Below are 24,612 nucleotides of genomic sequence, written 5' to 3'. Positions count from 1 at the left end.
CCAGGTTTTAGGGATGCGGTCCAAGGCTCGCTCTCTGCGACAGATGCTCCCACTCGCAGGGCGCCAGGCACAAGCCGGTCTCACCTGAGGCTCCGCGGCGTCCCACCGGGACCAGACACCGCCCCCTGGCGGCAGATGGGCGCAAGCGCAGGTCATGCTAATGAGCCCGCGGCGCGGCGCGCTGATTGGCTGGCGCGGATTCCAGCGGCTTTCCCGGGGCGGGGGCCGAGGCCGAGGGAAGGGGCGCCGCCGGCAGCAGCCGCCCCCGCCCCGCGCTCGGGGCCGCCCTCCTCCTGCCGGGACGCCGGGGCGTGTGCGGGGCGCGCGGGTGCCTTCGCCGGGGGCTTCCCCTCCTGCGGTTCGCTCGGGTTCTGGTTCGGCGTTCATCGCGGGTCCAGGATGACGATCCGACACCAAGGCCAACAGTACAGGCCGAGGATGGCATTTCTGCAGAAGGTGAGCGCGGTCCGGTGCCCTGGGCCCTGGGAGGTGCGCGGGGTCCCAACTCTGGGAAGTGTCCGCGGAGATGCTGGGGAGGCGCGGGGCGCGTGGCCGGGAGGGGAGGGCATCCCTGTGGTCTTCAGTGACTGATGTGTATTGTAATAACAACATTATCTGTTCAGGTTTCCAAGCTGCCCGGGGGTCCTGAACAATCAGCAGTGCTTGGGCGGAATGTTGGAAGGTGAAGAGCTTCCTATGCGCTCGGGTGGGGCTGTTCTGAGGGTGTTCTGCACCCTTTCTCCCAGCGGTTCCCACTAACTCCCGTGATCCACAGGGTAACCTGCACGTGAATGCCCCCTGTGTGGCCCTCCTGCCTTCCCCGGGCTCACTTCCCCAGCTACCTACTGCTGCTTCCCAGGATCAGTCCTCTCACCAACACTCAGAGGTCCCATAATTATCCCCATTTTACAGGTAAGGAAACAGGTTGTTAAGGACCAAGACTGGAAGAACTGGTGTGGTACAGTGAAGCTGGTCTCATTACAACAGTAAAAACATAAAGCGTGCAGCCTGCAGTGGGTCGGAGTATCCAATTCTGTGTGAGGAGTAGGGGAGGGCACCCCCAGTCCAGAGAGCCTTGCGGCTGAGACTGAAGGGACTTCTGCCGGAGAAGGGCAGAAAGAAGACCCAGGTGGTGGGGGTGGCGTGTGCCAGAGCAGAGGGGTGTGCATGTCTGGTGTTGGAGGCAGGTTGTTGCTATTGCTGAGCTTATTATACCGGGGGAGTGTGAGGCTGGACAGGCAACGAGGACGGATCATACAGATCTCCTATGCCTTTCGGAGGTGGCCTGATTTCCCCCAGAGGAAGCCACAGAGGAATTTGGAGCAGGTGAGTGATGTGGTCAGATTCAAGTTCAAAATCAAGGTCGAAAGGCCAGTCTGATATGAGCCAGAGGAAAGATGGGATGTCTTCTTTTCCCTGAGCTAAGAGAATTCACCCAAGTCCTTCTGTGCTCACTACAACTCTAGCTGCCTAGGAAGTGACATGCTTATCAAGGATTGGGAGAAAGGTTACTGGTCAGAAGGTTGCTTCTTTCTCCTCCAGCTGCCATACCTCCATCTTAGGCTCCATCTTACTCTTGGGTAGCCAGGCCCACCAGCCCCGCCGCTGCCGCCGCCTCTGATTTCTGTTGCAGGGCCTGATGACTGGCACCCCCCAGGGAGGGCTCCTGGGCTTGCTTAAGATGTGGCAGAAAGAGGGGCACCTGGGCGGCTCAGTTGGTTAAGCTACTGACTCTTGATTTCGGCTCAGGTCATGATCTCAGGGTCATGAGATTGAGCCCCACATCAGGCTCTGTGCTGTCCACACAGTGGACAGAAGAGCGTGGCTAGGCAGCCCGGTATGGCCCCCAGCACCCACAGGGCTCTGTTCTGATTCCAGCCTATCTCCTGTGTCCCGGCAGCTCTGGCCAGCTAGGGGTGAGGGGGACAAAACGTTCCTCCAGGCCTCTAAAATGTTTTTCTCTTCAACTTAGGGAGACAGCTGGGCCTGGGCAAGGACTACAAGGAGTAGGGCAAGGACTACAAGGAGTAGGGATCTTAAGGAAGCTTGGATGGATTTAGAATTGCTCGTGTCATCTATATATCCCTCCATGTAGCGCACATGGAGCATCTGCTGTGTTTCAGACATCGTCAGATGCTGGGATAGCAACGACATTCGAGACATGGTCCTGCCTGCAAGCGGCTTCTAGTCTAGTAGGGGGAGACAGCCACGCACACCAATCCAGTGGCTCATCACAGGTGCCACGAGACACCTGGAGGGTAGAGGAAGTGCGAAAGTGTGCACATTCACTGTATCCTGGGTGCAGTATCATGAAAGGATTCTGGAAGATTCTGTGGCGGTTTAGCTGGCTCTTGAAGGGCGCGAGGGTGTTCTTGAGGCAGATGGGGTGTCGGAAGAGGGCAAGACACGAGAGCGGGAGGACGTGCATTTAGTTGTGGATTTACTGCGTGTCAGTCATTGACCAGAGTCGGATGGTGATGGCCAACAGGCAGTTCTATTTCCAGAAGGAGGTTCTGGAATACTTGAGAAAGGTTCTCGGTGGTTGTTGAGAATGAAACAGAAATGAGGACTTTTTGAGGCTGGACACAAGCTAGCGCGGCGTGTGGGACTTGGGCATATAGACTGTGATTCGCAGCAATGGAGTTGGGGCGTGAGTCCCTACTGGTGAAGAGAGTGCTGTGGTTTGGGATCCTATTACATCTTTGCACAGCAAAGGATATGATTGGTATGGTCCCCAGGAATCCCTCTCTGGTTTATGGGAACACTCTGCTCCCTGACATCTTATGGAGAGTGACAGCCACTTAATGGGAGGAGAAACCGAGAGCGTGGGTGGACGGGCTATGAACGCTATTGCTTTTGAAATGCTTGTAGTGACCGTCTGGATTCTCTGAAGTGCTCGATGTCATACCTCAGTCAGCGGGACTCTGAGAAGGAAAACGCTAGGCTCGTTGTGGGGTCAGAGAGGCCAAGGATGACCTCTTTCTTGCAGCATTTGTTTGTGGCCTCAGGAATTAGTCGTGGAGAAGTCAGGATTCTAGAGAGCCAGGAGGCTGTGGTCTGGACAACACTGTGTGTGTGTGTGTGTGTGTGTGTGTGTGTGTGTGTGTCTAATGAAAGAAGGTACCTCAGGAGGGATGCACACAGAACACAAAGATGAGCGGGGGCCCAGAGAAATGCCCCAGCAACACCCTTTCTGGAGAGCTTTAAAATCAAGGTGTGCTTTCTCTTGTTGGTGGGCAGTGTTCACTGAAGACGAGGAGATGGCCAAGATCACCTCTCTGAGACTTTAGGAGTCAGTCCTATGTTTTGTGCGTTAGATTTATTATGACTCTTTTTTTAGGGAACCACTTAAATGAATTTACATTGGAAAAGGTCAGAGGAAAATGATTCTGGACCCTAATGGAAAGACTCTTGTCTTAGTCTGTTCAGGCTGCTGTAACAAAATGCCACAACCTGGGTAGCTTATAAACAACAGAAATTTATTTCTCCCAGTTCTGGAGGCTGGAAGTCTGAGATGCCAGTGTGGTCGGGTCTGGCGAGAGCCCCCTTCCCACTCCCGTACTTTGTGTGGCGTCCTCATATGGTGGATGGGGCAAGGGAGCTTTCTGGGGTCTCTTTTATAATCAGGGCACTAATCTCATTGACAAAGACTTTATGGAAGTAAAACTAGTGAATCACCAAAGTGGTAATTAGTAAAAGTTGATTGTGCCTACGCCAAAGAGATAGTTTGCACACCGGGAGCTCTCAGACCAAAGCATGGAATGAGGCTCAGGGACATATTGTTCTAAAACAGCTTAGAACGCGTGAAGGCAGTGATTTTTTCTTTACAGTGATTGGTTATAATATTAGAATTTTCTTAAATGATAAGGAAGTCGACAGTGCTTACCTCACATCAACCTGGGGAAACAGTTCACATGTTGCTTGTAATTTCCAGAGGCACAAGCAAGAAATGACCCAGGTCAAGTTAGCCTTGCAAAATAAGCTAAATCAACCTTTGTTTGTATGACTAAACTGTTGTTGGTTTTTTTTTTTCCTGCTTCAGGAATTTTCAAGGCTGGTCTTCATTTGTTTTGGATTTTGACGGTTGGGGGGACACAAATATTCTGAGCATAGCAACTCCTGAAAGATATACATGGCGTGCACACACACACACACACACACACACACACACACACACACACACGCTCCGCTCCCCAGCAAGACCTCCCTTTGTACAAAGTGTGACCTTCCTGCTGGCAAGAAATCGGCCTCTTTTTTCCCTGGGGTGTTTAAAAATAGTTCTTATTGATCCGCTTTGAAGGTTAGTTTCAAATTCTTCATAGGCTGGTTATTTTTTTTTTTTAAACTCAAAGGGAAAGAAAGGAACCTGCTGATATTTTTATCAGAGAAGTTTAAATTTCTAATTGACCCAGTGGGTAAAACCCCTCCATCTGCTGCTTAGGAACCTACCCCCCCCCCCCCGCCCTCCCTCTTCCCAGACTCTCTACCAAGAAGATGGCCGTTTCATCCAGGGAAATACAGTATTTTCAGGAAAAGTTATTTATAACCTGAGAAGTTATGAGTGAAAGGAGGAAGTATTCAGCCGTGTCATTAGAAACCAACTCTAGCTTGACGGTGTGTGTGTGTGTGTGTTGGGGAAGAATGCACCTCTGGCTGCCCCCACGAGGAGGGACCCCCACAGCCTGTGGCTCCCCAGCCCCCCATGTCCAGGACAAGTGGCCTCCTTCCAGCCCCTCCCACTCCCTTGTTCTGTGGGCGCCTGGTGGACCCAGCAGCCAAGATGCTGCCACCGTCCCTGCAGATGAAGCGTGCAGTGAGTTTTGCACAAGGAGCCGGGGGTGTCCCCTGGGCCCCCAACCCTTCCCACAGGCTGGCTGTGTGCCTGGCACTGCGTCTGGAACGGTTTCAACTGACAGGGCACCTGATTCTGGCCCGTTTGTCAGGATGGTGGTTCAGCTGCAAATACTGGTTTAGCAACAGAAGGAAATAGGCATCCCCCCACCTCCCCACCCCCACCGCCCCTCGCATTGATTTAGGACATTGTTCCACACTCCTTCCATCTTTGGGAAGGTGGGGCCTTCCAGCCTCAGGAGCAGGCTGGCTGAGTAGGGGGTGGCAGGTAGAATTTCTCCAATTCAGGGCTCCCCTGCCCGATTCTTCTCCAACACAGCCAGGTCGGGGTACCTGCCTTTCTCTCTCCCCAGCCGCATCACGGGCTCCCTTCAAAGTCCACTTCCTCCGGGAAGCATTCCCTGAACATCCTGATCGTCCCTGCTCCCGCTGAGGTCCTGCGCAGTTTGGATCTGTGCGGCCCACGTGGGGCACACTTTATCCTGTGCTTGGCCTTGATCTCTGGCTGCATCCTGCTACCCCAGCTCCTGGAAAACAAAGATTATGTTGTTTCTTTTTAGCAATCATAGAAGTGGATCCATAAGAAGGATTCAGTTACATTTCTCTCTCTGGATTAGGTTGTCTAGCTACGTTTTTCTTACGTAGCTTTACTGGCTGGTCCCTGAAGGGCAGATTGTGACGATGATTCTATCGCCCGCACCCCCACCCCAGCTGTCGCCCGCCGCTCCTCTGTTGCCTCAGAGAGGATCTGTTTCATAGTCAATGTTTTCATTTGCTCTTCACAACTATTCTTTTAAATAGATGGGACGGGAATTATATTTTTTTCCATCAGTGGATAAAAATACCGAGATTCAGAGCTGTTAAATGGCGGTCCCAGGGTCACAGAGCTGACCCTGAACGCTTCTCTGTTGCAGGGAAGACCTGTGGTCCCGTTGGGACCGCAGGTACATTCACGCACGATAGGGCCTTGTGAGCTCAGGGCTCGTACAATGTTGCGTAGAGTTAGGATGAATTGCAGGAAAATAGCTGCTGCAGGGGCGCCTGGATGGCTCAGTCGTTAAGCGTCTGCCTTCGGCTCAGGTCATGATCCCGGGGCCCTGGGGTGGAGCCCCGCATTGGGCTCCCTGCTCCGTGGGGAGTCTGCTCCTCCCTCTGCCTGTCGCTTCCCCCTGCTTGTGCTCGCCCTCTCTCAAATAAATAAATAAAAATCTTTTTTAAAAAAATAGCTACTGCAGGATTGAAACAATTAAATCAATAGGGAGCCCTGGCTGACAGGGGTCCTCCAGGTGGAGATGTGGCAGGCCCGACCCAGCGGCTATGGGGAGGGTGAGGAGGACTGCTTTCAGGGGCGAGGCAAGCCCTTGGTCTTACTGTAGTTATCTGCACCAGCCCTGATACTTCCCGCCTCCCTCCCTCCCTCCCTCTGCTTTGGCTGCGTGCCTCCTGGGATGCCCCCTCCCCCCTCCCTCACTGGAGCTCCAGGCTGAGGCTGGATGACCAGGCATCTTGTGGATGCTTCTGGGCGTCTGTTCCAGCAGCGCAGCACACACCGAAGTCTTGCTCTTCCCAAACAGGCGTTTGGGTTTCCTATTTTGGACCCTGATGCCTCCATCTGCTTGGCAGGGAGGCTGGAAACCCTGGAATCCTGTTCTCTTTCCCTCACCAAGTTGTCCCTGGCGTCTGAGGACAAGGGTCCACACCTGCAAGTGCTTCCAGCCTCCACTCCATCTTGTCCTCACTGCTCCTGCCAGGACGGCCACTGGGACCAGCTCACTGGGCCCCCACCTTGACATGCCCCCGTTCTCGTTACCGTCTATAAAACAAGGCAAACCATGATGCTCCTTCCTGAGAGCTCCCAGGGGCCTGGTGCTGCGGGCTGAATCGAGTCCCCCCCAGGGTCCCATGTTCAAGTCCTCACCACCAGGACCTCGGAATGGGACTGTATTCAGACGTTATCTTAGTCTGCTCGGGCTGCCAAAATAAAATCCCACAGACTGGGGGAGTTTCAACAGCAGAAATGTCCTGTCTCCCCGTTCTAGAGGCTGGAGATCAAGGTGCTGGCAAGGTGGGTTTCATCCTGACAGCCATCTCCTTAGCTTGTAGGCAGAGGCCACCTGGCTGGGTCCGCACGAGACCCCTCTGTGCATGCCCCGGGGGGTGGGGGTGGGGGCTCTCGGGTCTCTTCTTGTAACTAATCCGATCTGAGCAAGGCCCCATCCTTCTGATCTCATTTAACCTTAATTACTTCCTTCCGGAAAGGCCCCATCTCTAAATACAGTCATACTGGGGATTAGAGCTTCAACATCTGAGTGGGGAGCGGGGAGGTCACAAACATTGAGTTCCTAACAGAGACAGAACCTTCAAAGAGGTGATTAAGTTAAAATGAGGCCATTAGGGTGGGGCCTCATCCAATGTGACTGGTGTCCCTGTAAGAAGAGGAGATTAAGACAGAACCAGGGACACTAGGCAGAGGGATGGCCACCTGCCAGCCAAGGAGAGAGGCCTGGAAGAAACCCACTCTGTGGGCACCCTGATCTCAGACTTCCCAGCCTCCAGAACCCGGACAAAATGAATTTCTGTTAAGTCACCCTGTCGATGGTATTTTGCTCCAGCAGTCAGAGCAGACCGATAACGTATGAAATGACATTTGCGGTCTTCTGGGTCCTGGATCCCTCTGCTTCTTCCCCACGCACACCATGCCCTTGTATGCTCTCAGGCCTTTGCACACGTTTGCTCCCTGGTCTGGAACGCCCCTTTTCTCGGTGGCGAGGCAATACATTCTCACTGAGTCGCCCCCGTGCTCTCCTATTAGAACCAGGGGCCGAAAGCAGACACGATGTGTGTGGCTCCCAGGCTGAAAGCAGTGAAAGATACATGTGTACACCCCACATTGTTGTGTCTTCCCCTGCATCGAGGTCAGGAAAGCAGGTGCTAGAAGGCAGGACCAGGGATGGTAGCAGCCTGGATCTCGGAGTCAGGACGCTGAGGGAATGCCCTGGACATGGGCCCCCTGGAATTCACATTTTGCATAAGAGAAATCGATCTTTGTTGTGTTAAACTTTCAATCCCACAGCGCAGTCTTGACTAATACAGCCTCATTTTCTGCCCAAATCTTCATCTCCTAAGTCCCCGTTTAAATACTACCTTTTTTTTTTTTTTAGATTTTATTTATTTGAGAGAGAGAGCAAGCACGAGTGGGGGAGAGGTGGGAGGAGGGGCAGAGGGAGATGCAGACTCCCTGCTGAGCTAAGCAGGGAGCCCGACGGGGTGATTAGATCCCAGGACCCCCGGATCATGACCTGAGCGGAAGGCAGACGCTTGACCCGCTGAGCCACCCAGGTACCCTGCTACCTCTTTCTTTAAAAGCTTTCCAGAATCAACCCACGCCCAGTCAGAACTAATCACTTTCCTTTGTACTTTGACATCACGTGTACCTTATGTCTATCTGACAGTGCTTAGTATCCTGGCTGGTTTATGTACCTGTAGGGTTAGGGACACGGAATGATTAAGAAGATGAATTCTGGAACTGGACTGACTGGGTTCACATCTCACATCTCAGCCCTGCCATTTATCAGCAGTGCGACCTTTGGTGAGGACCTCTGTTCCTATCTGTCCGTCTGGTACCTACCAGAGTACCTTCTACAATGATTAATCATTCAGTAGTACCTGCTTGTCAGCCTCCTTCTGTTTTGTCTTGCAGATTGAAGAATTAGTAAAAGACACACAGAGCTAGAGATGGGGACCAAAGTGTAAAGCCAGAGGGTCCCGTGATTATAGAATCAAGGGCCCTTGTAACATAACAGGTGGTATAATCTATGGTGCAGGCCAGGGCCAGCATAGACTACAGTTCCCTACAAATTAATTCAAACTGGAGGGGCAGAACTCAGGGAGAGGGAGGAAGGAAAGATGAATTCAGTGTCACTTTTGAAATCACTTTCCCTGAAGTCATCATTTTATGTGTCCATCAACAGACAGGCATACCTTGGAGATATTGTGGGGTTGATTCCTGACCACTGTAATAAAGCAAACATTGCAATAAAGTGAATCAAATGAATTTTTTGGTTTCCCAGTGTATGTAAAAGTTATGTTTACACTATACTGTGGTCTGGTGAATGTGCAAGAGCATTATGTCTGAATACACAATGTACGTATCTTTTTTTTTTTTTTTTTAAAGATTTTATTTATTTATTTATTTGACAGAGAGAGACACAGCGAGAGAGGGAACACAAGCAGGGGGAGTGGGAGAGGGAGAAGCAGGCTTCCCGCGGAGCAGGGAGCCCGATGCGGGGCTCGATCCCAGGACCCTGGGACCATGACCTGAGCCGAAGGCAGACGCTTAATGACTGAGCCACCCAGGCGCCCCCACAATGTATGTATCTTAATTAAAAATACTTTATTTAAAAAGACTTTATTGCTAAAACATGCTAACTCTCATCTGAGTTTTCAGTGAGTGGTAATCACTGATCACAGATCACTGTAACAAATATAATAATAATGCAAAAGTTTGAGGGGCGCCTGGGTGGCTCAGTCGGTTAAGCGTCTGCCTGTGGCTTGGGTCATGATCTCAGGGTCCTGGCATCCAGCCCCTCATCAGGCTCCCTGTTCAGCGGGCTCCCTGCTCAGTGGGCTCTCTCCTCAGCGGGGAGTCTGCTTCTCCCTCTCCCGCTCCTTCTGTGCACTCTCTCTCTCAAATAAATAAATAAATAAAATCTTAAAAAAAAGAAAAAGTTTGAAACATTGCGAGAATTACGGAATGTGAGCCAGAGACATGAAGTGAGCAGGGATGCCACCAACCTTCAATTTGTGAAAAACACAGTATCTGTGAAGTGGATAAAGTGCAGCACAACAAAACAAGGTATGTTGGAAGTTTTATGAATTTTTTTTCTACTGTGATGAATTACCTTGATTGATTTTTAGAATACTGAATCATCCTTGCATTCCTGGAATAAACCCTAGTTGGATGCTTGATTTTTTAAAAGATCTTATTTATTTATTTTTAAAGATTTAATTTATTGATTTGAGAGAGAGAGCGTGCACGCACGGTGGGGGGGCAGGGGAAGGGGCAGAGGGAGAAGCAGGCTCCCCACTGAGCAGGAAACCTGACATGGGGCTCTATCCCAGGACCCTGAGATCATGACCTGAGTTGAAGTCAGACGCTCAACCAACGGAGCCACCCAGGTGCCCCTGGATGCTTGGTTTTATTTGCTAATATTTCATTAAAGATTTTGCATCTAATTCATGAATAGGGGCTTTTTGTTTTTTGTTTTCTTTCCTGACACCGATCAGTTTCCAGTTTTCTGACACCAGCTGGGTGTCTAACAGTTCAATTCAGTTCTGAAACTACCTGCAGTTAGTGTCAGACTCCCCAGGTTTCCGATCTCAGACTGTCCCCGCTTTAGATGCCAGTCCAAGTCCCAGGTCACCAGTACTTCCGATGACTGGCTATCAATCCACAGCACCCCCGAGCACATGGTTGGATAACTCACTAGACCAACTCACAGAACTCACAGATCATTTTACTTACTATTACCGGTTGATTATAATGGATACAGTTTAGGAACAACCAAATGGCAAAGATGCACGGGGCAAAGTACAGGAGGGTAGGTGGGGTGTTTGGAACTTCCAAGCTCTCTCAGGGTGAGCCACCTTCCCAGAACCTAGATGTGTTCACCAACCCTGACGCTTTCTGAGCCCATCACTTAGAGGTTTTTATGGAAGTTTCATTATGTAGGCATGATTGATTAAATCACTGGACATTAGTGATCGACTCTAGCCCCTCTCCCCACCGTAGAAGTCAGGGGATGGGGCTGAAACTTCAACCTTCTGGTCAAGACTTGGTCTTTCTGGGGACCAGCCCTAAGGGCCTCCAGCCACCAGCCATCTCTTTAGCATCCAAAAGACACTCTTAACACTGTTGAGACTCCAAGGGGTTAGGAGCTGTGTGCCAGATTTGGGACAAAGCCAAATCTTCACTCATTTCCAAGGACAGTAAGCCGTAGGGCAAGCTCTGAGGGAGTCAGATGGGAGAGACAAATATTTTCAGTCCAGGCTGGCAGAGACCCTCTTAGCATCTCTTCTCCCACTGTTGGGACTATGCACCTTGCCCTAGCTTGGTGGTCCCAGTCCTCTGCGTCCCCCTTCCCCAACTCTCCACATGCTCAAACCTCCTGCGTCTTACCCACTAACCTGAATCTCCCCAAGAGCTTCTAAAACAATCACAGCTCCCTCTGCACTTGGTGGGTGCTGTTCCCACAGGAGTCTGGCATTCCTCTTGCAGAATAATCAGGAACTACTGTGGTGTGAGCAGCTCTGGTACCTGCTTTTCCATGTAAATGTCTGGACTCAGCCTTTCACGACACAGCTCTTGGAGCTGCTCAAAATATCCTGGGTTGTTGGCATCACCTGGTATGAGAATTTTCTAAAGCACTGACATAAGATCTCTTGCCTGGTGTTATTTTCCTGGCTGCATTTCTGCCCCCAATAGTCTTCTCTTTCCACCCTCCTCTTGCTCAGGTGGAGCATGGGGACCCTAGGTTCTTCGGTCCTTTAATTATTCATTTATCACAGATGGGTGCTGTTGAGCTCAAACCCCAAGAGCTAGCTCTTCAAATTCCTGGAAATTCCTCTTTTGGGCCACTCTTCAAGTATACTAAATTATGACCAATGTAGATAAATAACAGCTGTTGTTGGGAGCATATATAAAATACACACAAAGCCAGTCACTACTCGAATTTATAATTAGAAATGGAGAAAATACCTAACAGCTATCTAGATAATTATAGCTATAATCTCTCAACAAGGGACAAATTTTGACTATGTAGCCAATGGAATTGAAGGGTCCTATCTGATTAGAAAATTGTGTGCAGTTAGTCTTAACATCAAGTACAGTGTCATAGAGGAAAGGAGATTATCAAATACATGAATACAGATTTTGGTTCTTGGATGGGTTAAATGGGTGTTGGAGGAAGTCATCAAGAGGACATTGATCACCAGTTGACCCTCAGACTGGACCTGGGCAATCGGAGGTTCCTCACCCCCTCCCATCCTTGGAGTGCACATTCGGCCTGCTGTTCCCATGGTGAGAGCCATTTTCAAGGACGTAGGCTTGAGAGAGCAATGTGTGTTGAGATCATCTGGACAGTACACATGACTGATCCCCATTAAGACTTCTATATAAACTTTTAAGATTCTGGTGGGTGAAGGTTCTAGAGGGGAGAGGGTGGGAGGATGGGTTAACCTGGTGATGGGTATTAAAGAGGGCACATTCTGCATGGAGCACTGGGTGTTGTACACAAACAATGAATCATGGAACACTACATCAAAAACTAATGATGTAATGTATGGTGATTAACATAACAATAAAAAATTTAAAAAAAGATTCTGGTGGGTGGATGAGATTTACTCGTCTTACGGCCACCCATGGCAAGCCTTGCTTATTAGACCTACTACCTACTAATCCGGGGTTTGCCTTTTCCTTTGGTCTCTCCTTGCCTTCTGTGTACGGGGAACAGTTTCAGATTTCACCCAGGAAGCTCCCAAGGTTTTGAACCAACAACAGGGCCAATAGGAACTTAAATTTCAGAAAGAGATCAAATATATAGAATGAAATCAATCATCAATAGAAAGGACAAAGAGACTATAAAGATCCCACATCCAAACTTGGTGACCTGGGTGCAACTTCAGGGAGGCACAGCTGGACAGAGGCTGTAAACAGAAAAGCTTAAACCAAGTTAATTGCATTAAACTCTAGCTTGAGAAAGAATACGGGGAGAGCATTTCTGAAAGGGATATTAAACCGGGAATTTTTATCTTGTCTCTAGCACCACAGGAGAGAGTGCCTTTTACTCATGAAAATAAATACCTAGCCAATCTGACAGGTGTATCTGTAGAATGAAGATACCAGACGCCATTAACCTTGGGTATCGTTCTCCTTGTTGATTTCATGCTATTTGTCTTCAATACAATATACCATAGTAAAACAATCTGGTCTCCCATGTAGATCTTCCTTCAAGAAGGAACACACTGTTGGCAAATAAAATTATCCAGATGACTGAAAATTATATTTTTCACTAGAAAGGAATTAACTCACACTCTAGGTCTATACATCAGTCCTTTTGAGTTTGGTTAGCATTAGTGTGTCTTCTGGAGCCTTCTGCTTACCTCTGCGCAAAGTAATGAAACTAGGTTTCTGGCCCTACACAATGGAACAAGGGCACTCTAACCTATTCTCACCCTCATCTTTAGGCAGGTTTTGCCAGAAACCGCAAATTCAGTAACATACTAGGAAGTTACTTCAAAGCTCTCCCTGACAGAGGTTTGTGCCAAACATGTGAAACTACCTCATTAAGAGCTTCTGTTGTTACTTTAGTAACTAAGCAATCCTGAGCAAAGTTCAAGACAATCCTTGTATTACATTTTATTCTGTTAGGGCAAGTTTCCAGTGAATGTCACTTAATGTCATACGTACAAACTCACATGGTTTTTAGCTACATTCTATTTAAAGTAGGTCCTTTTTTTAAAAAAATTTTTTATTTTATTTATTTATTTGATAGAGAGAGACACAGCGAGAGAGGGAACACAAGCAGGGGGAGTGGGAGAGGGAGAAGCAGGCTTCCCGCAGAGCAGGGAGCCCGATGCGGGGCTCGATCCCAGGACCCTGGGATCATGACCTGAGCCGAAGGCAGACGCCTAACGACTGAGCCACGAAAAAAATAAATAAATAAAATAAAGTAGGTCCTTCTAGGAGTCCATGAACAGATTTCCTCCGTTTGTCATTAAGAAGTCTTAACTGTAGAATTTCTGCTGGGAACAATTCATGTTTCCTCCCCCCACCCCCAAATAATTTTTCCATTGGTTTATAATTATATATTGATAGTATTTGCTCAATAATATTGAGATATTATCTACTGTCCATGACATGTAAGAGAAAGGCAAGGAGAGTTTACTTCCTATTCCAAATGTTACATGGTCTGTAGTACTTTGTAATTATGGACCATTTTCTCAAACGCAACTATCCTTACTGAAATCCAGTCAGATGATTTTCAAAAAAGTACTTTCTGAAATGTCTTTTGAGAAGTGAGAGTGCCTTCTGAGTAGGTCTGCGCCCAGGTGAATGATTTCTTTGTATTTCCCAAAATTTGTTCTGGGAAAAACCGCAGTGGAGAGATATTAATAGGGTGTTACTCAAAAGTTTCTGTGGTCAAAATGCTTGAGAAACACCAGGCTAAACAAAGTTAGACAAGTTCCATTACTGCAGGGCTTCTCAGAACAATTTAGTGTTCGGGATGCCTGGGTGGCTCAGTGGGTTAAGCCTCTGCCTTAGCTCAGATCATGATCCCAGGGTCCTGGGATCAAGTCCCGCATCGGGCTCTTGCTCGGTGGGGAGCCTGCTTCTCCCCTGCCTGCCACTCCTCGCTTGTTCTCTCTGACAAATAAATAAAAAAAAAAAAAAAAAAAAAAAAGAACAATTTAGTGTTCTACTATTAACTGTGCTAAGAGACCATAGTTCAAATCCAAAACTTATTTGTCCATTGTGCTTAACACATTATGTGAAGTATTCCACAATCTAGTAAAACAGTTTCACCAAAGAACCCATACCACTAATCACACACAGGAGATGGCAGACATCATCCTCACTTTATTTTTTAGAATTATTACTTTTTATCCTCACTTAAAATCGAGGACAATCGAGTTCAAATGTTTAGGCAGTCGGCCTGTTCCAAGAAGAGAAAGAACCAGGCATGTATCCCGCAAGTAATCTGCAATGGCGAGCGTCCCATTTCCCCTTGGCAAGTGGCAGTAACACGTGGTAAGAGGTCTTTCTTTATTCCAAGCCTTCACCCTCCTCTCCCACAGGGAGGGTATTCCGACCTCCTTCCAAATTGACCTCTGCCTACTCCCCCTTCACCCCGTTCTTCCTGGGCCACGGTTCCTCATGGTTCGACCCGAACCACGATCCTGTCTCCCGTATCTGGCCACAATGAAATACTAAGGCACTTACTTTTGTTTTAGTTACTCAACCGTTTTAAATGCACAAGGAGGTCGTTCTCTCTGGTACATGGGAACGAACCCTAAACTATGTATTTTTCAATTAGGGTGTCGCCATTCTTTTCTACAAGCCAGACGGCCTCGAGAAGTCACCAAAAGGAAACAAGCCCACAGCTCTGGGTATTCGCGGGGCCGATCCCGAGGCATCACTTCGGGGAGAGAGGCCCCGACGCCACGGCTTCAGGGTGGCCCCTCCGGGAAGCCTTCCTCCCCGCCCTCCAGCCCCGCAGCGCCCCGCGGCGCCCCGCAGCCCCGGGCCTGCCTTCCGGGTCCTGCGCCCACCTCGCTGGCGACCCAGCGCCCGGAGCACAAGACACAACGCCCAGCCCACGCCCTCCAACCCGTCCCACCGCGGCCGGTGGGGCAGAGCCGGAAGTGGCCGTCAGCGGAAGTCCGTCTTCCGAGAGTCGCGTTTCCTCTCTAGGAGTTTGGAGGTATCCTCACCTCTATGATCTGGCCCCAGGCGGCGGTACGGCGGGAAGGAAACGGGGGCGCCGGGCCCGCGGGGTAGAGCACCCGTCTGTGTCTTTGGCACACCCTACTGCCCTTTTTTACGTGTGCATCTGGCAGCACTAGTGGCAGAGTGTTGGGAATTGCCATAAATGGAGATACGGACTCACAGTGGGGCACCCCGGAGGTCTCAACAGTTTTCTAGCTGTTTTTTTTTTTTTTTTTTTTTTAAGACTGCACTTAATTAATTAATTAATTTACAACCCAGAGATCAAGAGTGGCATGTTTTTATTAGCGGATGCGCACATCCCTTTTTTATTGGCATGAAGTCTAACTTTAAAACAGTAACACAGGTGAAGGGACCCTAAATAATTTTTTTAAAAAGGTTTTACATAGGAAGTACCTTTTGGACTTGAACCCCAGGGAGGGGCTGGACCTGCTGCTCCTCTCTTCTCGGAGACCCAGCCCTTTTGTCCCCTAACACTGCAGGGATGACTGGGCACACCTGTCCTTCCCCTCACCCCTAGGGCCCCACCGGCTCGTCTGTTGATTCAGAGGTTCGTGTTAACCCTCTTATTTGGATTTTCTGCTCTAAAAGGAGAAAGGGAAGACTATGCAAATATAAATGCAGAATCTAGTAAAATTAGAATTGTCTGGGGCGCCTGGGTGGCTCAGTTGGTTAAGCGACTGCCTTCGGCTCAGGTCATGATCCTGGAGTCCCTGGATCGAGTCCCGCATCGCTTCTCCCTCTGACCCTCCCCCCCTCTCATGTGCTCTCTCTCTCATTCTGTCTCAAATAAATAAATAAAATCTAAAAAAAAAAAAAAAAGAATTGTCTGGGTTTATTTTTTAAAAAGATTTTATTTATTTATTTGAGAGAGAGAGAGTGCCGGGTCAGGGGGAGAGAAAGAAGCAGGGAGCCCAAGGCGGGGCTTGATCCCAGGACCCCAGATCAGGACTCCAGGGGAAGGCAGACGCCTGACTGAGTCACCCAGGTGCCCCAGAATTGTCTAGGTTTAAATCTAATAGCATCTAACACAAATAAGGGCATGGTGAAATAAGTTCATTCTGGGCAAACAGGATGTAAAGAGGCAATCCTGTTGAAAAACTACTTGGCATTCTATATCAAGGGGGTGGGGGGGATGGGTTAGCCTGGTGATGGGTATTAAAGAGGGCACGTTCTGCATGGAGCACTGGGTGTTACACGCAAACAATGAATCATGGAACACTACATCAAAAACTAATGATGTAGTGTATGGTGATTAACATAACATAATGAAAGAAAAAAAGCTATAATAAAATAAAATTAAATTTAAAAAATTTAAAAAAAGAGAGAAAACCAGTGAGTTATATATATTTTAAAAAAAGAGCCATTTAATGTGTTTTAGGTTCTGATCAGTGCGATACCATCTGCGGAAAATTCATCCCAAGCCGATAATCCAAGAGAAAGGAAGAGCTGCACTCCTGAAGTCATTCTGCAGTGGACAACTGCTGATGTTGCTTGCCCAACAACCAGTCTTCTTTTTTTTCTGATTTTGACACTATGATTTTTCTGTGGGAAAACACCTAAGCCTCAGTCTACTTCTGGGGTGGGCTCGTGACCCAGGTCTGGCCAATCAGGATATCCCAGCATGGCCCCAGGTAAGGCTCGAAGTCAGAACCGGGCTGCCAGGTTCCCAGTTCTGGTTCTGCGGCTTAGTAGGTTCATGGACTTCAGCTTGTTATTTATCTTCTCTGAGTCTCATTTTATCATTTGTTGAATGGGGATATTGATGATAGACGTCCGCTTCATAGGGTTGTGGTGGGGACTAATGAGTGAAGCAGGTGTACTAATGACTGTTATCATTGTTTGCTTCCAAGCAAGCTCTTACCACCCTTCCTTTTTTAGTTTTCCTTTGCCTTCCGCATACAGCAATATCATCTACTGCATGATCCCAGAATTATATTTTATATCTTTCTTTCCCACTGGAAATACCCTGAAGGCAGGACTGTATCTTATTCAGCTTTATACCATAGGTACTTAACCGGTAGCCACCCCAGAAATGGTGCTCAATAAAGGCTTAGTTGGACAAAACTGAATACTCTCCAACACAGAGCGGAGAAATCAGGAACAGTTAATGAAAATGTAATAAATGCTAGATGATGAAAGGGAAGTAGAGAAAACCACATGAAGTCAGAAAAATTTCCTTACAAAAAACGGTCTGATTCCTGGGGATTACAGATTCCATTTTTTCTTGGTCAGGGACTTGTTCTCATATAATGGGCAGATGAGTTCCAGCAATAATAGACTGCTACCTAAGGCGGACTTTGTGAATTATTGTTTCCTTTTCCTGATTTAGAACGCATCTCTTCCCTTGCAGATTGTCAGGAGAAATGACCATTGCCTTTGGAGAGATCAGATCCATCCTCAGGATATAAGATACCACCCTGTAAACCCTATACTCATATGCAAAATTCACACAGATAATGCAAAGTGTACAGGGAGCTTAAGGGGGGAAGGCTGCATTAGGGGCACGGAGGGGGTAGATCAGGCCAGCCAGGAAACCTTTCTCATGGGTGAATGCCTAATCTCTGATGGTGATACTGGGTGAGTAATAGCAGCATCCATTTCTCTGCCATATGGCCTTGGAGTCATACCCATCCGAGACTCAAAAATTCTTAGAGTTGGAAGAGATGGACAGGTTTATATAGTTTACCACTAAATGTACTGTAGATCTCATCTTCAACATCTTAGACCATGAACACTCCAATGGCACCCAGTTTCCTGGCCCAAGAGATAACCTAGTTAGTTTATGGGACAGTTCTGGTTGCTAGAAAGTTTTCCCACTGAGTCCTAATGTCGAAAACTGACCTCTGTGCTCTGGAGCTGAAATGTAATAGGAAGACAGAGTTTGGGGATAAAGAGGAACGATGGTTTTATGACTTTGCCAGGCAAAGGAGAATGCAGCAGGCTAATGCCTTCAAAACTGTAGACCCACCCAGGTTAAAAGATTGAGGGGTTTTATAGGAAAATACAGGATCTGGGTGGTTTCGATAAGAATCTGGTCCATGGTACTAGCTGGGTTTGTCACATCTCCAGGGGGTCTCATCACTAGCTGGGGCACCAGCCATTGGAGTCTCGTTACTAAGTATACATTGAGGTCAGCAGGATGTCAATATCGACACCGAGTTCCTGGAATAAAGGATTCCACAGAAAAACAAGTGAAGGGAGGAGGCTTTGAGAATGAGGAAGAGAAAAAATTGTTCAGTGTAAAGTCAAGCCTGGCTGAAGCATTAGTGTGCCCATCTTAATTTCCATCCATTTTTATGTTTCTATCATTGTTTCCCTAATTGCTCTTTATGTAACTATGCCCCAATTCAGGTTTTGCTAATCCTTAGCAGTCTTTGGTGCTACACCATGAATCTAACAGAGAAGGACTTCCAACTCCCATCCAGTATCTCTGTGGTCACCGATGTCACATTAGTAGGGAGTATTTACACCACAGCAATGGGCAATGCCACAAATCAGATCGACCTCCTGCCAAAACCCAAACCAAAACCCAAATCCAGAAACCATGACTTACAAGCCACCGGCGGCCCTTATCCCTGGTGAAACTCATTGATTAGGAGGGGATATAGGCTATGCATTAAGTATCTGCAACCCAAAGTTGTGAGTGGAAAACGCGAGGCACAGACTCCATGCCGAAGGAGTGGGGAGGAGGAAAGCATCCCCTCAGAGAGTGCAACTTGATCTAGGTTCTGATGGAGGCCAGCAGAGTGCATCTCATTTGTCAAATACAGGCACGAGGGGATTATCCAAAGAACCACTGGCAAGAGAAAAGACATATGGTGAAACAGATCCACCACGTGCTAGAGAAAAAGCACATTTCAGGACTGGCTAGGAAAGGACCCTCGTGTTGATGAGCAGGGAAACCGTGGCTGAAAAATCACATTGGGCCTGACCCTGAAAGAATGAACTTTGCTAGGGAGGTGAATGGGAGCCGCTACAACTTTTTGAGAAAGGGGACATCCTAACAATAGCAATCGCTTGGGAAATTAAATCTCTGGGTTTGCACTTTTAAAAATTGAGGTGTAATTCACAGACCATAAACGTCCCCCTTCTAGAGTGTATAGCTCAGTGGGTTTAGTATATTCACGAGGTCGTTCAACCATCACCCATTGTCTAATTTCAGAATATTTTCATCACCCAAGAAGAAACCCCATACTCACTAGCAGCCACTCCCTGGGATTCCTTCCTGTCCTAAAGGTTTGTACTTTTTTTTTTTAAATGAAGATTTTATTTATTCATTTGACACAGAGAGAGAGCATGAACAGAGGGAGAGGTAGAGGGAGAGGGAGAAGCAGACTCTCCATTGAGCCAGGAGCCCAATGAGGGACTCGATCCCAGGACCCTGGGATCATGACCTGAGCCGAAGGCAGATGCTTAACCATCTGAGCCACCCAGGTGCCCCAGGAGGGTTCGTACTTTTTACAAAACACCGAATCTAGTGTCTGTAACGTGGCCTGAGGTTTGGACCCAGAAGGACTGGCTACCAAAGATAAACAGAGAACGGGAAAGCAGAATTGGCTTTTCTAAGGTTCAGGTGATGTATCCAGACATCTCTCTTTCTCTCTCTAACTAGAGAAAAGGAGAAGAAAGAAAGAAGAGAGAGAAAGCATTATTAGATCCACACATGGGAGCAAAGAGAAATGAGCAGGGGTGAAGTAGGTCTTCAAATGCAACATCTGAAAAAAGTGAGTTACAGATGTTAAAAGATATTCTTGCAGGGGCTAATGTTTTTATTTTCTTTGATTTTCCTTTATGGGTCATCTTCCTATACCCTTTCAGACGTTGCCTTTCCTAGGGAAACCAAGGGAAAAGCAGAAGGGGCAGGGACTTTGAAAAATCCCTTGTTTTGGAAAGCCTTAAGCAAGACATTTGCTGTCTGCTGCTCTCTGGTCTCTTCACGAAAGGCAGTGATGGTGGCTGGCAGCAGGAGGAGGGGCTGGGGACCTGGGCTGTGGTGCCTGAGCCACCCACACAGGCAGGGGGAGAGTCTGGGTGTCAGTAGAGGACCCCAGGCTGTGTGCATTTGGTTTCAGAATCCTCGAAGGACGGGCACAGCGTGTCTCACAATAGAAGGGGACTTCAGTGAGACTAAGACTACTGGGGTGCACCAAGTGATACATTTTCCTGGGGTCTCTTCTCCTAAAGTGGGTCTTTCTTGCCTCTCACCCCCACCCCTCTTGATCACTTGCAAGAATGGTTGGGTTATGTAGATGGTAGCACTCAGCACTTTTTTAAATTTACTTTTTTTAAAATTTAAGTTCAATTTAGTGCATATATAGTGTATTATTCATTTCAGGGGTAGAATTTAGTGATTCATCAGTTGCATAGAACACCCAGTACCAGTGCTCATTCCATCATGTGCCCTCCTTAATGCTCACGACCCAGTTACCCCATCCTCCCACCCGCTTCCCCTCCGGCAACCCTCAGCTTGTTTCCTAGAGTTAAGAGTCTCTTATGGTTGGCCTCCCTCTCTGTTTTTATCTTATTTTATTTTTCTTTTCCTTCCCCTATGTTCATCTATTTTGTTTCTTAAATTCCACATATGAGTGAAATCATATGGGCACTCAGCACCTTTGAATGTCTGTTACATGGAATCCCATTTTTGGGGTGGCTGGTTCAAGTTCAGAGGGGTGTTGCTTTGCAGGGAGCACTAAATCCCACTCCGTCTACCTTGGGGCTGATGGAGATTTATTCTACCTAGAATACTAAAATCATATGATTTTAAAATAGGAGAGGACTTCTGAATTCATCAAATTTGATACTTTCTTATTACTAATAAGAAACTAATGACTTGGAGAGATTAGGTGACTTGGTTAGAGATTAGGTGACTTGATCCAACTAATTCATAGTGACAGAAAAGGGACAGGTGGTTGCCTAGGGACAGTAGGGGGAGGGATCACAAAGGACACTTCTGGGGGTTATGGATATGTTCCCTATCTTGATCATGGGTGTGTTTGCATGGATGTATACATATATTAAAACTTATAAAATTGTATACTTTAAATATAGTGCTTTTTGGTGTATGTCAATTACACCTCAATAAAGCTGTCTCAAAAAATCACACATCCTGTGAGAACTAGAGCAGGGCCCAGAACACACATCTTGTGCCTTGAGACCTTCACACCTCCCCTTAGCCCCAACACTGTCTTAAAACCAAAGCCTACTTCAAGTTGTGAAAAATGCCTTTTCTCTTAATGTCATTTTTAAAAACTCCACAGTTCCAAATTTTCTATAATGTAAAATAATAACACCCTTCACCAGAAAGTAGCAGACGTCATTTGAGAAAGTTCCAGTGTGATCTGGTCCGTAGATAGACAGTAGGGTACCCCACAGAGTTGGGAGGAGGGGGGGACAGAGCAATGTGTGGTTCTGTTCTGTTTACCTGTTTATCTCTGGTGATCCTCGTGAAAAGTATGATCTCTGGATGCATCCAGACAATGTAATTTAGGATAAAAAAGGATAAAGGATGGGGCTTTTATAGGACTGTACTTTGTGATGTACTGTACTTTTGATGGCCCCTAGTGGGCCAAGATAATTTCTGAGAAATCCCTGGATGAGGAAGAGGAATGGAACCTCCTAAAAAGGTTCCAAGTCCTCTTTTTCTTCCACTCTCCCAGATTGAACAGCCAGGATCACCAGGTGTGGCCAGCTTGCTGAGGTCTAACATAGCTTCTTTGTGGAGAAGGTGAAAGTACGGTGAGAAGGGGGTGTGTGCTTCACCTGCACTTCACTTTATTACTGAACCAGAGCTGACCAGTGGGTGCACCAAGAGATTCTGTCCCTCTGGCCTGGTATGCTCACTGTGGGAAAATAAGGCCCTCTAGTTTTCCTACAGAATACATTTTCATGAGTGATTGCCTCTCTAGCAGGTGCTAGGAAGAAACATTCATGCATGGAAGGGGTTTTTTTCTCTAAATGAGAATAGGATTGCACATGTAATACACACTCGTAACAAATTCAAACAAGACAAGATTATATGAAATGCAAACAAGGGGTAGAAAAGGGCAGTGGCCCGGGAAGTCAGATGAGTTCGACGTGATTTCTGAGTCAGGGAGACATCTGTGTAGGTAGGGAGGTGCTGTTAATGAGTTGTTCAAAGTGCTTGGGGACACAGGATCAACTCTGAGAACGATCCTCTGGGCTTCTGCATTATCAAAGACACTTAACACATCATGCTGCTTCTTTATGGTTTACCTACCCTGTGTCCCTCCCACCTCTTGAATCCTTTGCCTTCGTCTGCATGGCTCTGTGCTCCAGGGGACTGACCCTAACAGGTGCATTCCCCAGGCTCCACTACCCCCTGGCTTCTGGTCAGGACTGAGCAATGGGAGGCACCAGGAGGAGAGCAGGTCAGAGTATTTATTCCCCTGGCATCCTATCTAGCCATGGCTGTGTCCCTCCAAGATGACAGCCCTGCAAGGCAGCCCCCTCCACCAATGCTCTAGCCCCCCAGCCCTTTGTTTCTGGATAACAGCAGTGGTTTCCATGGTTGTCGATCTCTGGGTGCCTAGACCTCTTTTAGGGGTTCCCTTAACCCTGCCCCACCTCTAAGAAGACCCTTTGTGAAGTCTCTGCCTGGAAGTGGTCTGATACATCCATCATGTGGGAATGAACTGTTGAAGATTCTGTCTCCCCTCCCAGTCTGGGAGCTGGGAGCCTGGCTTTCTAAAGTCTTATCTCCTCAGCACTGAGCGCAGTGAACTGAACTAAACTGTTGAGCTGGCCAGGGACATTTTACTGGGAGATGACCTTAGACCTCGGTTTTAAAGGACCCTGCGGTATGGAGGATCACGTCATTGTGCCTGGACAAGGCTTATCCTACAGGGGACAAGGTTCAGGCCCATGTCGATTACACTGAATTGTATCCAGGGCAACAAGACCTGTCTAGGGTCTGAATGACACCCTCTTGTTAATGAGGAGGAGGTCACAATAGTGACGACGATGATGGAATGCTCACTTACCTGAGTCCTGGGAGGATTTCAGTTTTGTATCACGTCCCTCTACCATGCTGCAAGATAATATTTGCTTTTGGGAGTCAATCCTTTTGTTGAGGTATGGTTTACAGACTGGGTCATGCTCCAATTTTAAGAGTACAGTTGGATGAGTTTTGACAAACTTATTTACTTGTGTTACCACCATTCCCATTGAGATATAGAACATTTCTATCACTTTAGAAAGTTCCTTTACACCTCTTTCCATTTAATCCCTGACCCAAAGCCAACCATTGTCTGATTCCTGCCCACCTTCCTCTATCCAATCTCCTGAGACCTTGTGTCCAATGCATTCCTCGCCACCCCCTCAAATGATGCTAATCCTTGCCTCTGTGCATATTCTTTTGCTGTTGTCTGATGTACCTGCAGCAATCCCTTTTTCCTTTAGGACTCCTCTTCCAGGAATCTCCCTGATTTTCTCTTCCACTTGGGCTGGATAAGGTGCCCTTCTACAAAGTTCTGTGTTGCATTGACTGGATCTCCATGATATATAGATTCGAATTATAACATATTTTTGTTCAAGTATTCTTCTCCCCCATGAACCTGTGAGCTCCTCGAGACAGGGACTGGGTCATATTCTGCTCTAGCTCAATGCCTGGCATGCAATAGTTTGTTGTTTAAATGAATAGGCGAATTAAATCAATTCTATTTTTCAGGACACTGTCACTAAAGTCTTGACACCACATTATGTTTTAAGCCCCTTTGGTTGCAAGAAACCAAGGACTCAAGTTACTTGAGAGGATTTGTGGAGTTGCATGTGCCCTTGGAAAGGCAGGGAGCCAGGTTAGCTCTAGGGACTTCTCGGTCGGCCTCACGGCCCCTCCTCTGCTCTCAGCCTATTTAGTTTCTTTGCTTCTTTTTTTCCAATGGGCTTCCTCTGCTCAATTTTCATTTCTGTTGCCTTGTAACTTCACCTTGCACTTGGCCTCAGCTTCCTCTGGCCCTGACTTTACCTCTGTCGGGCTCAAGTTGACTTTTGCGAAGGTAATAATCTAGCAAGTTCATCTAAGCTTTTCAGATCCATATCATGGAGTGGCTGCTGGCTCACATCTTCAGCATCCCTGGTCCAGTGAGCTAAGGGAGGGTGGGTCCCACAAAGCAAGGTTGCTCGGTAGGGCAGGGCCTGATAGAAGGGAAGGAGAAGACATTGGCAGGCATTATGGGGTCTCTCCTATCTGATTATTAAGCAAGATCTCATATATTTTTCCTGTTTTTGCTCCTGAA

General features: G+C 47.7%; 1 protein-coding gene and 2 long non-coding RNA genes across 6 annotated transcripts in view; 2 read left to right on the top strand and 1 right to left on the bottom strand.

Annotated features, from left to right (window-relative positions):
* Nucleotides 1-248: 248 nt before the first annotated feature.
* LOC144380881 (uncharacterized) lies at nt 249-15,108 on the top strand. Its single transcript, XR_013445169.1, has 3 exons — nt 249-456; nt 624-912; nt 14,946-15,108. It is a non-coding gene; the product is annotated as an uncharacterized LOC144380881 (long non-coding RNA).
* On the bottom strand, nt 12,761-14,998 carry LOC118529760 (uncharacterized). Its single transcript, XR_004914288.2, has 2 exons — nt 14,852-14,998; nt 12,761-12,873 (listed from the first exon to the last, which is right to left on the bottom strand). It is a non-coding gene; the product is annotated as an uncharacterized LOC118529760 (long non-coding RNA).
* A 486-nt stretch (nt 15,109-15,594) lies between the features above and the next one.
* RGS9 (regulator of G protein signaling 9) overlaps nt 15,595-24,612 on the top strand; it is a 74,987-nt gene continuing 65,969 nt past the window's right edge. Inside the window, exons 1-4 of one of the 4 annotated variants that reach the window (XM_078065974.1) lie at nt 15,600-15,905; nt 16,737-16,989; nt 19,521-19,594; nt 19,971-20,082. In XM_078065974.1, the coding sequence (XP_077922100.1) occupies nt 20,038-20,082 (45 nt within the window). In that variant the 5' untranslated portion in view covers nt 15,600-15,905; nt 16,737-16,989; nt 19,521-19,594; nt 19,971-20,037. Of the gene's footprint in view, nt 15,906-16,608; nt 16,990-19,520; nt 19,595-19,970; nt 20,083-24,612 lie in introns of those variants that run through there. The other 3 variants (XM_078065973.1, XM_078065971.1, XM_078065972.1) reach the window with 3 other exon arrangements.

The sequence above is a fragment of the Halichoerus grypus genome, chromosome 2, assembly GCF_964656455.1.
Source record: "Halichoerus grypus chromosome 2, mHalGry1.hap1.1, whole genome shotgun sequence".
Lineage (NCBI taxonomy): Eukaryota > Metazoa > Chordata > Mammalia > Carnivora > Phocidae > Halichoerus > Halichoerus grypus.
The sequence above is the reverse complement of the archived record's forward strand: the minus strand, read 5'-3'. Positions and strand labels throughout refer to the sequence as shown.